Genomic DNA, 13,409 nt, shown 5'->3' on the forward strand with positions numbered 1-13,409 from the left:
CTAGTGTCTCGAAATCTCCCTTTTCTCGTGTCTCAACTCCTTGCCCTTCACCGCCATATGCCCCCTTGGCGACTCGCCCTCTTTCCCTCTCTGTCCGAGTTCGGGTTATTCGCGGTTACGAGTAATAGCCGTACGAAACTTGAACCTGAATCCGCGGTTCAAATCCCCCATCCGATGAACTGAACTCGATTTCACCATGGCCAAGTACCCGAATGTCGGATACCCGTATGACAAAACCTGAAGATATCCGAAATTCAGAGTACCAATGCCCTTAACACTTGTTAGGTAGCTTTTAAAAAAGTTTTCCGATCTTGGTCTGGTCTGGATTTGGTTCATTTGATCCGAGAAAAATATTAGTTTGGGCCATGAAAAACCCGAATCAAGACCGGAAATATCTTTAAGAATTGAATGACCGTAGGATTGAAATCGAAAACAGATTAGGACTGTAATATCCTTAATAAACCCAACCGGTCTGAATATTATCTTTAAAAAAAACTTTCACAAAATGGAATAACCTGAATGATCAACAGTAGTAAAAACAAAGCGAGCTAAAAACACCACCTTGCTTAGGAATCAAGTTTCTCTTTTACATATAATACATATATAACTCTCTGGCTTTTCATGCAGGAGAAGCAAGCCCTTCACTAGAAAAGCGACCTCTTAACTTTTACCAAAGCCGAAATTATATCCACAGAGAGAGAGAGAGAGAGAGAGAGAGAGAGAGAGAGAGAGAACCTGAAGGATCTGAGGTGTGGAGAGATGAGGCCGACCCTTCACTTGAACCAGAAGATTAGAAGCAGAATATCAGTCTCTTTCATCCTTGTCTTCAAAGCAAAAACAGCACCAGAAACACAGTTCATAGCTCATCTGTCTCAAACCCATCACAGTTTTTCCACTTTCATAGCATCATATCATATCGACACGCTCTCAAGAGAGCTTCCAAAACAGTCATATGGGAACGGTCCAAACCCCAATTGGAATGAGAAGCTCCTCATTGTTAGACACTTCATGTGGATATCTGCTCAGAGAATTACAGGCATGTCTGGTTTTCTTGTTCACTTGTCTCTTTCTCACAAAAGATTCAGAGATTAGATGTGCATTATGATGTTTATATCTTTGATGGTGGTATTATGATGATGAGACAGATGATATGGGATGAAGTTGGGGAAGGCAAGTTTGAGCGAGAGAAAGTGTTGTTGGATATAGAGCAGGAGTGCGTAGAGGCTTACCGGAGAAAAGTCGATCAGGCCAATATCTCAAGGTCTCGTCTGCATCAGGAGCTTGCGGAATCTGAAGCCGAACTCACCCATCTTCTATTGTGCCTCGGTGAAAGATCGGTGCCTGGAAGGGTATTTTCGTCCTTTTTAACTCCTACATTGTTAACAAGATGAGCGCATGATATGTTAGATATGTTGAGAAACATAGGCATACCCTCTTAAGGAAAGAAACCAGAGATTTCGAAAATACAACTCTTTTTTGCATGAAAATTTTGGCAATCTTCACTTTTTATACTATAAACAGCCCGAGAAAAAGGGAGGAACGCTGAAGGAGCAACTAGATTCCATTGCACCTGCACTGCGTGAGATGCGGCTGAAGAAAGAAGAGCGAGTAAAGCAATTTCGAGCAGTTCAAGGAAAAATTCAGAAAATTTCTGCAGAGATTGCAGGTAGATCAGCATATGATGACTCTTCTACGAATATAACCGTGGACATGAATGATCTTTCTCTAAAGAAACTCGAAGAATATCAAATTGAACTATCAAGGCTCCATGATGAGAAGGTAACAAGTAATAATATGCATTTGGATTCATCTTGTGAGATAATCTTTCAGTTTACCTATCAAAATGGTTTTGGCTGATCAACCATATTCATTTTTTTTGCACTTTTTATATCGGGTTGTCAAAAGAGTGCGAGACTACAGAGAGTTGAAATATACATATGTGCTATTCGAGATCTATCAACGACCTTAGGAACGGATGCATCAATGACAGTAACAAAGGTTCACCCGAGCCTGAATGATCTCTATGGAATATCCAAAAACATAAGCGATGTTATCTTAGAAAAGCTCAATACCATTGTTGTTTCTCTTGAAGAGGAGAAGCGGAAGCGCCTTGAGAAGGTGAGATTTTCAAGCCCTATCCTCTTGCTTCTAGCACTCTGTGGGGGCATACCTTAGAATATATGTCAACAAACAAGATCAAACATGAAATGGTGAATTAACTTATATCAAAAGAAAACTTAGTATGTAATCAAGATAATCTCACCTGACCTACTCAAACTATATCAAACAGATACATTTGGTAACTTCCTCTTCTTATTACAGCTTCACCAACTCGGTAACGCTTTATCAAACTTGTGGAATCTAATGGATGCTCCTTATGAAGACCGTGAAAAGTTTTCCAATCTAATGGATTTGCAAGCACTATCACCGTCGGAAGTGTGGGCTCCTGGCAGCCTTACCTTAGGCATAATTCAGCAGGTATTATAAAATGATGTGCAGAATGCACAACCTATGGACTGTAAGCCTAACGTTTTCTCTTTCGGGTAAAATTTTCAAAGGCTGAAGCTGAAGCCAAGAGACTAGATCAACTGAAAGCAAGCAAAACCAAAGAAATTTTCCTCAAGAAGCAAAATGAGTTAGAGAACATATGCAACAGATCACATATGGAGACCCCATCAACTGACATGGGAAACATTATGAACCTTGTAGACTCTGGTAGGACTAGCTGCTATAAACATCTGTTTCATGATCTTGCATGTTTTCCCCTTTTCTTTTTCTTTCGGTTCATGTCAAACTTACAACAAAACTTGTTAAACTCTTTTAAAGGGGAAATTGACCACGCCGATCTTCTCAGCACCATGAATGAAAAGATAGCAAGAGCAAAGGAAGAAGCATCTAGCAGGAAAGGAATAATCGAAAAAGTGGAAAAGTGGATATCAGCATGTGATGAAGAGCGCTGGCTGGAAGAATACAACCAGGTTTTGTTTGTCTACTGTTTTTCTCAGAAACTATTTACATTGTTATCGACAGTTGGAATACTGATGCTAGCAGAGCATGTACTACCACAGGACGAGAATCGTTACTCAGTAAGTAGAGGTGCTCATAGAAACCTAAGACGTGCAGAGCGAGCCCGCATAACAGTCAGTAAAATCCCTGGTAATATAGGAATTACCTCTCTCTAGCTAAGATCTCGGTCCAACTTTCAGATTCGCACTGAAGCATCTCCAAATTCAACTCAGATGGAATTTGGATTTGAACACGCAATCTTACTTACTATGAAGCTACTTATTCATTGTTACGACGATGCCCACACCAGGTTTAGTGGAGTCTCTGATGGTAAAGACTAAGGGCTGGGAGGCTGAAAGACAGAAAATCTTCTTGTATGATGAGGTGATATAACTTGTACCTGTGACTCTAATCAAAATAAAAACATCAGAAATCAGAATAGCAATCTCATGTTTGTGTCTATTCAGGTACCCCTCAATGCAATGTTAGAAGAGTACAACAAGCTGAGGCAGGAAAAAGAAGTTGAGAAACAAAGGCACCGGGTTAGTCTTCCTTGAATTAAAGATTAATGTTTTCTATTGTCAATCTTGTCTACCCTAAAAACTTATAAATGAGCATAATAACCGACGTTGGAAGGACATTTTGCAATTTAACCTGTTTAACGTATAGAAATGGCTGTACCTCACAGGAGATGAAAAAGATCCTTCCAGAAGTTGTTAAGGAGCCAGAGAACTTTAACGTGCCACGGCCAACCAGCAGCAACCGCCGGATTCTAAATCGAAGCTTAAACGGGAGTTTTGGCAGTGCAAGTCATTTGAACAGAAAGGTTTCTTCGGGAATCCAACAGTATGGGTCGAACATCATCAATTCAACAGCTCTAGGAACATCCATCGGAAAAGAAGGCAGAAGGATTCAAGCATCACAAACACCCGCCCGGTTCAGTCTCGCTTCTCATCTTCGCAATGAAAGTGCTTCTGTTGTCTCGATGTTTTCAGGTCCATTGTCTCCTTGAACTCATCATGTTTCATTTGAAGCAGTTATATCATGTAACAAGACTAAATTGTCACTTTCAAAAACAAATTAAAGTATGTCTTAAACCCACCTATATATAGTCTTTCTAAGATCTGCAGCTCTGTCCTTCTGGAGAGTCTCCTCTTCTAGATATATTCAGAAGCATTGTGTGCCATTCGAGAACAATAATTGTGACTAAAGGAAAGGGAAATCCATAGATTATATACCCCATACTTCCATACACGAAGTTCCAAAACAATCAAATCTGATGGTACTGATAAAAAGAATTCACCTTTTGAAGACTAATTATGAAAATCAAGTTGAAACGCCAAACCTGAAATACCCAAATATCCATGCCTTTTGGGTAGAAGACTTGATTCGACCTTACTCCACTGGAGGACGTAAACTCAAGTATTCAAAAGAATAAAAATGCGACAGAAATTGATGCGAGAAGACGTAGAAATGGCTTTCCTTTGCTAACACAAATTTGAAGTTAACATTGACACGAGTCAAAGCCAAACACAACGAACAGAAAAAACAAGAAGTAAATTAGCTGGATTCGGTCTCCGTTTCTGCTTTTCTGAAGAAATCGTTGATGCGGCGAGCGCCAGCTGGTGCGGGCTTATCTGCGGCTGTCACGGATCGAGCGACGCGATTGACGGTCTGAGCCGGGACGGGGAGCGAGTCAAGAAGGAAATCGCTAGTGGGTCGGTGCCTCTTCACGGCGGTTCTCAGATGATCGAGATTCACCGTCTTCCGTTTCCTCTCCGCCGCGACCTCCGCCGATTTCTCGGTGAGGAAGCGGAGGAACAGCTCGGCGGCGCAGGATACGAGGAAGAGAGCCTCCGAGTTGACCTTGTTGATGTCCTTGTCGAGTTTCATGATCTTCTTGACTCGTCCCGTGGGAAACTCCGGCCGAATCGCCTCCGCTTTCTCCTCCACCTCCTCGGTCATGGAACAGTCGTTCGGAAATCTAAGGTAGGGATTGATTAGGGATTTGCGATCACGCACTCTGGTCCCTTAATGTTCAATTTTCCCGCTCTTTCTTACTGACGATTTTCCCGCCAAAAATGAAGCCCAAACTGAGAATTTTTTTGGACCAAAAGTTAATGGACCAATTTTTGTGGACCAAATCAAGAAGTGGCACAAATCAACAAATTGGAATACCAGTAAGCGATACGTGTTCGAATTTTATTCTCATAATTTATTTATTTATTTAGAGATTAAAATTGTTAGATTCAAAATATATTTAGAGATTAAAATATATTTAGGCTCATTTTAAACAAATTCGTTACATACAAATAAAAAAATGCAAATAAAGATTGACTAAACAACAGAACCTTTGACTTTTTTTTTTTTTATATGTAGACTGAATTATTATTTTGTTACATACGAGATTCCAAGAACAGAAAAAAGATATATGCACATGTAGAAAGGAGTTATCTTATGGGTTTCTCCTAACTTGGCCAAAGTTGCAAACTTTTTCATGGGAAAGCACATGTTCAATGCAAGGAGGGGACATAGTGTTTATATGGGAGATGATACTTTAGAATTTTTCATGCATTTCCCTTAATCCCCTTGTTTCTGATCTTAATTTCATACAAGTTTATGGGAATGTACCTGGATCTTGGTCGATGACATTCCCGCTTCAGAACTGATCCTCCTTATCCAGCTCCATACATTTTTTTCACCCTTTTCTTTCTGTAATTGATGACAGTGAAGTTGTTTTCCATCCTTTGTAGCATATTTTCACATTGAGAAATGTCCATAATAGAAGAAGGATATGTACAACACATCAGCGGATGCGATTCACGTGAGCAAAGGGCTCTGGATTAGCTTTAGGAGCAGCTTTTACGGCTGGCTCTGGAACTCCGAAAACATTCCAAAACCTCAGTGTTTCATCTCCTGCCGCTGATGCTACAGTACAACCATCCGGGCTCTGCAGAAAAAAGAAAAAAGTGTGAGCTGATTTGTCACATTGAATTAATTTTAGCTGCTAGATAAGTTTGAAGCGATTTCGAGTGGTTTTTTAACCTGGGCCATGTATAGAACTCTTGATGTGTGACCTGTGAGCTCAGCCATCTTCACCATGGATGGGTACTTCCACAGTGTGAGCTGGTTTTGGGTGAACCCATGAGAGCTAAGCAGCTCTCTCTCATTCTTGTTCCATAATAAAGCGCAGACTTGAGAGCCAGTGTCCACCGAGTTCAGACAAGCCCCAGTGTGTGTGTTCCAAAACTTGATTGTCCTGTCTCCTCCACCTCCCCCAGATGCAAGCAAGTTGCCCTGGAAAGGACACCAAGCAAGAGCCTTGACAGCAGAAGTATGTTCCTCCAGCCTGTGAAGCCACTGTGTGGAGGAGGACGCCGCCATGGATTGATCCCATATGTGCACGAGGTTGTCATTGCCGCCACTCGCTAGTTGTCGGCCAGACCCTGACCATTTCAATCCGCATACCTCTTGGGTGTGGCCCCTGTATGTCTCCACAATGTGCGATCTTATCCTGACATCGTTGTTGATGATCTGACCGTCCATGCCACCTGTTGTCAGGATGTGATTGTTCCATGCGAGTGACCCTACTCTCGATGTGTGGCCACCCTTTAGAGTTCTCAGCTGCAGAAAAGAACAAGAACAAAACATCGTTAGGGACATGTGGTGGAATAGACCTTTTTCGCTGAAGAAACTTAATTACAGGGGGGGATTTCTGGGATTACTTGACGATTAGATGCGGAATCCCACAGCTGAACTTCTGAATTGTTGAGACCAACGGCAATATGGCGACCATCAGGTGCCCAATTAACACTTGTGACTGGTCCCTTTTCATCATCGATCGTCACCAGTTCAGAGGTAGAACCGTTAGAAGCATCCCACAGATACACAGTGTGTCCTAACGCTATGGCGAGGACATTCGCACTGCCCCAATCCAACAAGTTGAGGTAGAAGTCATCCACAATGTCAGGAGCATCCAATGTCCTCTCAGATGTCTTGCATAACCACAAAGTTCCACAAATCAGCAACGAATGTCAAATAGCTCCAAAAACAAAGGATCTTTCAGAAACATTTGAATCTGTTTATTAGCATATCGATCATTCACAAATCAACGCATATATACACACATACATACCTGAGGAATGTATCTACGAGGCTTTACAGACTTGGGCTGCTGGTTAGAGGCATGGTGATCTCCAGACAGCACGTCGGCAGGAACAGGAGGTTTGTTCTTGAAAGCCAGGATGCGGGTTCGGTTCATGTTGAAGACCTCGGCCAACTGCTTTCTATAAGCCTCTTTGGATGGGGAACTCACTGCCGCCGCCATTGATGCCGCTTGCTCCTTACCTTTCCTTCCTTCTGTCAGCATATAGTGAGCGTAGTCGAAGTCCATCGCAGATCTGTTGGGTATGAATCTATCCAGCTGATGGGATACATAAACAGTCGATAGAAGGAAATAAGTTCATCATCATTCATCTGGTATAGTGATTCTCAAGAAATATAACAAAAATCATCATTTCTTGAGAAGAAACTGAGACAATGAATCATAAATAAGTTCATCCTCATTCGTCTGGCATAGTGATTCTCAAGAAATTTGCAAGAAATGTAACAAAAGCCATAATTTTTTTAGAAGAAACTGAGACAATAAATCATTGATCCAATACTGTCGATATAACTCAAGATCCCCAATCGGTACTTCAAATACATAAACCAAATCAAAATTCCTAATTCCAGAATCGATTATCAAAACTGAAATTAAAACCCTAACTTCGCGTCAACCTAATCGGAAACTCCGAACCCCCAGATCGACATAACTAACGGATGTAAAGGGTATAAATTCCGAGAATAGAAGAAATCTGCTTACATTTTCCTTGGAATTTCTTCTCGGAAGAAACTGTTCTTGAAGTGGGTATCGAGCTTGAGCCTTCAAATGGGAAGACGTGTTCATAGATCCTGCATCCATTTTAGAGAAGAGACAAACAACACAAAGAAACAGCACTACCAGATTGTAATAAACTACAGATCTACGTTTTCGCAACGACGCAAACACCGATATTAAGCGGAATGCAAGAGAATTTATGAAGCAAAACCTGCAAAAGAACAGATTAAAAAAATCGAAGAGCTATATGCAAAAATGGTTAGCAGAAATGAGAGAAAAAGGCAGAAGAACGCTTGCGATCGCAGTTGTATCAGAGCAGATTAGATTGAGACGAAGAAATATGTCGTGATTTATAGAGCAGGAGAGGAGGAAGGGATTTGGGGATTAGGGTTTTATTTGGTTCAATAAGAAAGGAAAAAAGTGGCCAACGGCTATATTTTAGAAAGAGCCGTTGGGAAACGTTCTTCATCAACGGTTCCCGAACGCAAACGCTAGCGTCCATGCTTCTGCGTTTGGAAACGCAACTTCTGGAGTGTAATGTCTATTTTGCCCCTGCTAACTGCTAAGGTTGGATTTCGGTCCATGTATTGATTGGGCTCTTCTTAATTGGGCTGACAAATGAGGTTGTTACCTAAATTGTGAAAATAATGCACACAAATCTATTACAAATAATTTCAATTAATTGCTATTATTATAAAAATCTACTACTTATAATTTCTTAGTTACATTATTTTTTTTAATAAACATATATTTACATATTATATTATATTTCCAGCCATGGCACTTTGTATATAATATATTGAAAATCATTGCGTGTAATGGAAACAAGCCACGCATGTTATTGTTGTTATGCCGCGTGAGCAACTACTCTCCGTATGTACGCATTTAAAGCATTTTTTTCCGAACTAATTTTTGATGCACGATTTCCTTATTATTTATTCGTATTTTCACGTAAATAATTTTTCTGCTCCTTTTTTTATGTGTGTTTATGATATTGAAAATTCATAGTCAATATTTTATCAAGATTTTATTGCTATTAAATTTCAACATTGTGTACACTAATGATGAATGCCCACATCTTACAAGTTTATGAATCTTCCCAACTCATGAAGGGTAAAAAAGATGATACGGGAGAGGAGTGTTGTAAATTTGTAGAAATTCACTGTGAATTTTTTTTTATCATACCTCTCCAAAAATAAAAACTGAATTGTTTGTGTTGGTATCAAATTACACACTTTAAGTGAACAACAACAACATGCCCTCATTCCCAATTTTATTTGGGGTCAGAAATCCTTAGTCTCCACTCATTTCGATCTCGGGTTAACTCTTTCGGAATCTACAACATTTCCAAATCGTTTCTAATGACATGCTCCCAAATAAGTTTAGGTCTACCTCTTTTTTTCCTTCTCACCCTTATACCTATATTCTCCATTTTCTAACCGACACATCTATCGGTCTACATTGTATACATGTCCAAACTATCTTAAACGTCTCTCACATACCTTCTCTTCGATACCTATTATTTATATTTTCTTTCTAATAATCTCATTTCTCATTCTATCCATCTTTGTATATACGTATATTCATCTCAATATCTTCATCTCGACCACACTCATTGTAGACACATTTCAAGTGAAAGAAAAAAAATTAAACTTCTTCCTCATTTATTGTATATCGCGTTTTTTAACCGGATATCTCTAAATAAAAATCATACTAATTTCAAATTTTTACCGGATATCTCTAAATAAAAATCATACTAATTTCAAATATCAGAAAAATCCATTTGAATATCCCAATCAAAATTTGAGATTCAAACTCGAGATGTTACCCATTTCTACCCAAGTTTAGGTTCCATTTTCTAGTCTACAGTCCAATATTTGCTAATTTTGTAGTATCAATGTACTTATAAGCCCGTCAAACATTATTTTCGTGGAGGTTTACCTAGTCAGCGCGTCCGAAGGGTAGCATCTAGGGATCTTTCGTTAAAATAAAAAAAAATTGTTATCGTGGAAAAAGATGTAACATTCGATGTCACACTCGATGTCACACTCTCACCACAAAAAGCAAACATAAAAAAAAAGAGAAAAATAATAATAATAATTGAATAATTGGATCACCTCCTGCATGAAAATGTGAACCCATTGCATTCAGTTCACATGCACGAAAAAAAAACAATCAATCTCACCACCCAACTGTGCAAAACATTTAATTCCATCTCTCTTCAAAGACACCACAACACAACACAACACATCACCAAGACAGAAAGTAGACAACAAGAGAGAGAGAGAGAGAGATGAAGGGTCGTCATCTTATCTTCTTCTTCCTATCATCGCTCACCGTCCTGACCATGCCGCCGCCGTCGTTCGCAGCGGATCCGGCGGCCGGAGGCGGCGGCGGAGGAGCGTTGGCGGAGGAGTGCAACGAGGATTTTCAGAAAGTGATGCTGTGTTTGGATTTCGCGAGGGGGAAAGTGGCGACGCCGACGAAACAGTGTTGTGATTCGGTGGGAGGGATCAAAGACAAGGATCCAAAGTGTCTGTGTTTCATAATACAGCAGACGAGGACAGGCGGGCGGAGGAGTGCAACGAGGATTTTCAGAAAGTGATGCTGTGTTTGGATTTCGCGAGGGGGAAAGTGGCGACGCCGACGAAACAGTGTTGTGATTCGGTGGGAGGGATCAAAGACAAGGATCCAAAGTGTCTGTGTTTCATAATACAGCAGACGAGGACAGGCGGGGAAGCTCTGAAACAGCTCGGTGTTCAAGAAGACAAGCTTCTTCAGTTGCCTTCTGCTTGCCAGCTTCGCAACGCCAGCATCTCCGACTGCCCTCGTACGTATATCCACATATTTCTGTAATTATATATACACACACACTAATTCTTTGTTACACAAAATTGTGTGGTGTCCGTACATAGATACATACATGCATGATGCATGCTTACATACATATATACTAGATCTTTTGTTAAAGAACATTCCACAAACTTACTACACCCGCAAGCTATAATAGATAAACAAAGTTTTTTTTTTGGTAAAAGATAAACAAAAGTTATCTTTAAAACCATTGTTACAAAAAAAATATGGTCGTTGTGTATACATACATATATATGTGTGGACCCAAGTTGATATGAATTGGGGTATATACCCCATTTGTTTAATTAAAAAATATTTTTTTATAAAATTTATAATTTTTTTTAATAAAACGCTTAAATGTCTCCGTGATAAAATTATGTTTGTCATGCAGTAAAATTAAATTTGTCCCAAGTTATAATTTTTTCCAGATGGGCTATATATAAATCAAAACACTGTGAAAACGTACTTTACTCATGACGTTGGGTTTGGAAACTAGATGTACGGTTGCATGCGCGTTCGGATGAATCACGGTTTTCAAGGTCAATGGATGACGTGTATCACATAAAGCTGACTCAAATTTAACACAAGCCACGTCACTTTCCATAGTTATGTAAACTATATATATATGTGTGTGTATATAAGTGTCAAATATTAACTATTTTGAATAAATTATTTATTTACATACATTTATTACAGAACCAGAACTTAACTGGCTATGCATTAAAGCGACATGGCTGCATGCACCGCCCCCATATGATACACACACACTGAGGCGTGTTTATTTGACCTTGAAATATACAAATATTAATGGATCTGCTCAAAATTAGCAGTAAATTATATATTATATCATATATTTCTTTTTTTTTTCAGATTTTGTTTGTTAATCTGATTTTTTTATTCATCTGTCTTCTCTGACGTTTTTATAATAAAGATTTGAATCCCGGATATCATTAAAAAAAAATCTGTAATGTATCACTGGTCGAAATACTAATAAAAAATGCCCATATTTTAAATTTTATTTTATAAATTGTGAAATTGTATTAATGTGCCTGGCAAATGGGCAGGACTTCTCGGTCTAGCACCGAATTCACCGGACGCGGCCATATTCTCGGGGAACGCCACGTCATCATCGACACCGGCGGGAAATTCTCCATGGTCCACGTCAACTCCGGCGACGTCGCAAGACAAAGGAGGATCTGCCGTCGCAACGGACAGGCTAACCGTCGTCTCCGCCGTGGCTTTGGCCGCCGTCTCCTTCCTCTCGGCCTTCGCCTAGACAAGTGAGCGACACGTGTCTCTCGGTCCACGTGGCACTAAATCTTACCCTCTCTTGTTTTTCTTTCTTCCCTCTTTCTAATTATGTGCTTGTTCGGAATTCGGACTAATGAAACGCTGTTTCGAGTGATTTGCGGTTACATAATTTTCTCTCTCAGTTACGTATAATGTTACAATTTTCATATTTATTCCGATTATATTAAACGAATCTATTAAACTCATATATATGAATGCGACCGACAGCAAGTTTAATTTTTTTTTTAACTCTATTTCGAATTATATATATGTTTAGAGATACCTAAAATTTTCAAGAAAATGTCATTTTCGTTTGCTAAAGTTTGTAGGTCAAAATATATCATCTTTGGAAATGTTTATATTATTTTTCATGCACTTACAATTCGCGTTCTCTTTGACTATATTTTTGTGCAACGTACATTAAAAATGACACATTTTTTCAAAAATGATTTTTTTTTTCTTTTGAAATATATGCTTCACCATGAATAGATCTATATAATATAATCAGTGATGTGGAAAAAAAAACTCTACTCTACGATTAAATTAATAAAAATATCCTATGAAGAATCTAGAATCCCTGTAAAATTTAAATTGGACTTTCTTTTTAACAAACTTTGGAGATATTGAATCTATAAATAAATGCATTAATAGAAAGCGTAATAAATTGTTTTGTTACGGAAAGCATATTCCTAACTGCTTTACAAATTCAGACAACGGCCGGCCACATTTATTACAATACACGTTTTTTTTTTCACACGAAAATCACAAGACAACTAGCATTTCTAATAAACAAAAAAAAAATCAATTTCGATTTGAAAAATATGGGTCAATAAACGTATGGCTCAGATGGGCTTGATTCGACCACAGGCCCATTAGCCCATCTCGCTAATTTTATTTATTATTTCGTTTTTGTTAAAAAGGAAAGAAAGAAAAGCAGCGTAGTGCTAACGCAAAAATATTGTTTAAATATACCCCAAAGTTTCAATTCGTTCACACAAACCCTCGAACCCAGAAAGAGAGAAAAAAAATTCTCGGCTGCTTCTGTCGGCGGAGAATATGGCGGCCCAGATGGATCCGGACGCGGTGGCGAAGGCCTTCGTGGAGCACTACTACTCGACCTTCGACACGAACCGTGGCGGACTAGCGAATCTCTACCAGGATTCGTCCATGCTCACCTTCGAAGGCCAGAAGATCCAAGGCGTTCAGAGCATCGTCTCCAAGCTCACTTCCCTTCCCTTTCAGCAATGTCAACACCACATCTCCACCGTAGATTGCCAGCCGTCCGGTCCCGCCTCAGGCATGCTCGTCTTCGTCTCCGGCAATCTCCTCCTCGCCGGCGAGCAGCACCCCCTAAAGTTCAGCCAGGTCCCCCCCCCCCCCC

General features: G+C 39.6%; 5 protein-coding genes across 6 annotated transcripts in view; 3 read left to right on the forward strand and 2 right to left on the reverse strand.

Annotated features, from left to right (window-relative positions):
- The first annotated feature begins 553 nt into the window (after nt 1–553).
- LOC104814193 (65-kDa microtubule-associated protein 8) lies at nt 554–4,129 on the forward strand. The gene is made up of 11 exons (XM_010542104.1): nt 554–1,036; nt 1,146–1,349; nt 1,522–1,779; nt 1,906–2,118; nt 2,323–2,478; nt 2,559–2,715; nt 2,827–2,978; nt 3,069–3,156; nt 3,317–3,390; nt 3,474–3,548; nt 3,695–4,129. The coding sequence occupies exons 1-11, from the start codon at nt 953–955 to the stop codon at nt 4,016–4,018; spliced, it is 1,785 nt and encodes a 594-aa protein (XP_010540406.1). The 5' UTR covers nt 554–952; the 3' UTR covers nt 4,019–4,129.
- Nucleotides 4,130–4,414: 285 nt separating this feature from the next.
- LOC104814194 (DNA polymerase epsilon subunit C) lies at nt 4,415–4,988 on the reverse strand. The gene has a single exon (XM_010542105.2). The coding sequence runs from the start codon at nt 4,969–4,971 to the stop codon at nt 4,567–4,569; it is 405 nt and encodes a 134-aa protein (XP_010540407.1). The 5' UTR covers nt 4,972–4,988; the 3' UTR covers nt 4,415–4,566.
- A 672-nt stretch (nt 4,989–5,660) lies between these two features.
- LOC104814195 (cell division cycle 20.1, cofactor of APC complex-like) lies at nt 5,661–8,251 on the reverse strand. Its single transcript, XM_010542106.2, has 5 exons — nt 7,871–8,251; nt 7,142–7,429; nt 6,732–7,001; nt 6,052–6,630; nt 5,661–5,956 (listed from the first exon to the last, which is right to left on the reverse strand). The coding sequence occupies exons 1-5, from the start codon at nt 7,967–7,969 to the stop codon at nt 5,813–5,815; spliced, it is 1,380 nt and encodes a 459-aa protein (XP_010540408.1). The 5' UTR covers nt 7,970–8,251; the 3' UTR covers nt 5,661–5,812.
- A 1,812-nt stretch (nt 8,252–10,063) lies between these two features.
- On the forward strand, nt 10,064–12,201 carry LOC104814196 (non-specific lipid transfer protein GPI-anchored 1-like). 2 transcript variants are annotated; one of them, XM_010542107.2, is made up of 3 exons: nt 10,064–10,298; nt 10,463–10,715; nt 11,803–12,201. In XM_010542107.2, exons 1-3 carry the CDS (start codon nt 10,179–10,181, stop codon nt 12,012–12,014), a joined length of 585 nt encoding a protein of 194 aa, XP_010540409.1. In that variant the 5' UTR covers nt 10,064–10,178; the 3' UTR covers nt 12,015–12,201. The 2 variants fall into 2 exon arrangements, with proteins under 2 accessions (XP_010540409.1, XP_010540410.1); XM_010542108.2 differs by having other exon boundaries at nt 10,067–10,452; nt 10,617–10,715.
- An 809-nt stretch (nt 12,202–13,010) lies between these two features.
- The window catches only part of LOC104814197 (nuclear transport factor 2), a 1,588-nt gene continuing 1,189 nt past the window's right edge, over nt 13,011–13,409 (forward strand). Inside the window, exon 1 of the mRNA XM_010542109.1 lies at nt 13,011–13,393. Within this exon, the coding sequence (XP_010540411.1) occupies nt 13,085–13,393 (309 nt within the window). The 5' untranslated portion in view covers nt 13,011–13,084. The remainder of the gene's footprint in view (nt 13,394–13,409) is intronic.

Source organism: Tarenaya hassleriana, unplaced genomic scaffold, assembly GCF_000463585.1.
Source record: "Tarenaya hassleriana unplaced genomic scaffold, ASM46358v1 Cleome21, whole genome shotgun sequence".
NCBI classification, from domain to species: Eukaryota; Viridiplantae; Streptophyta; class Magnoliopsida; order Brassicales; family Cleomaceae; genus Tarenaya; species Tarenaya hassleriana.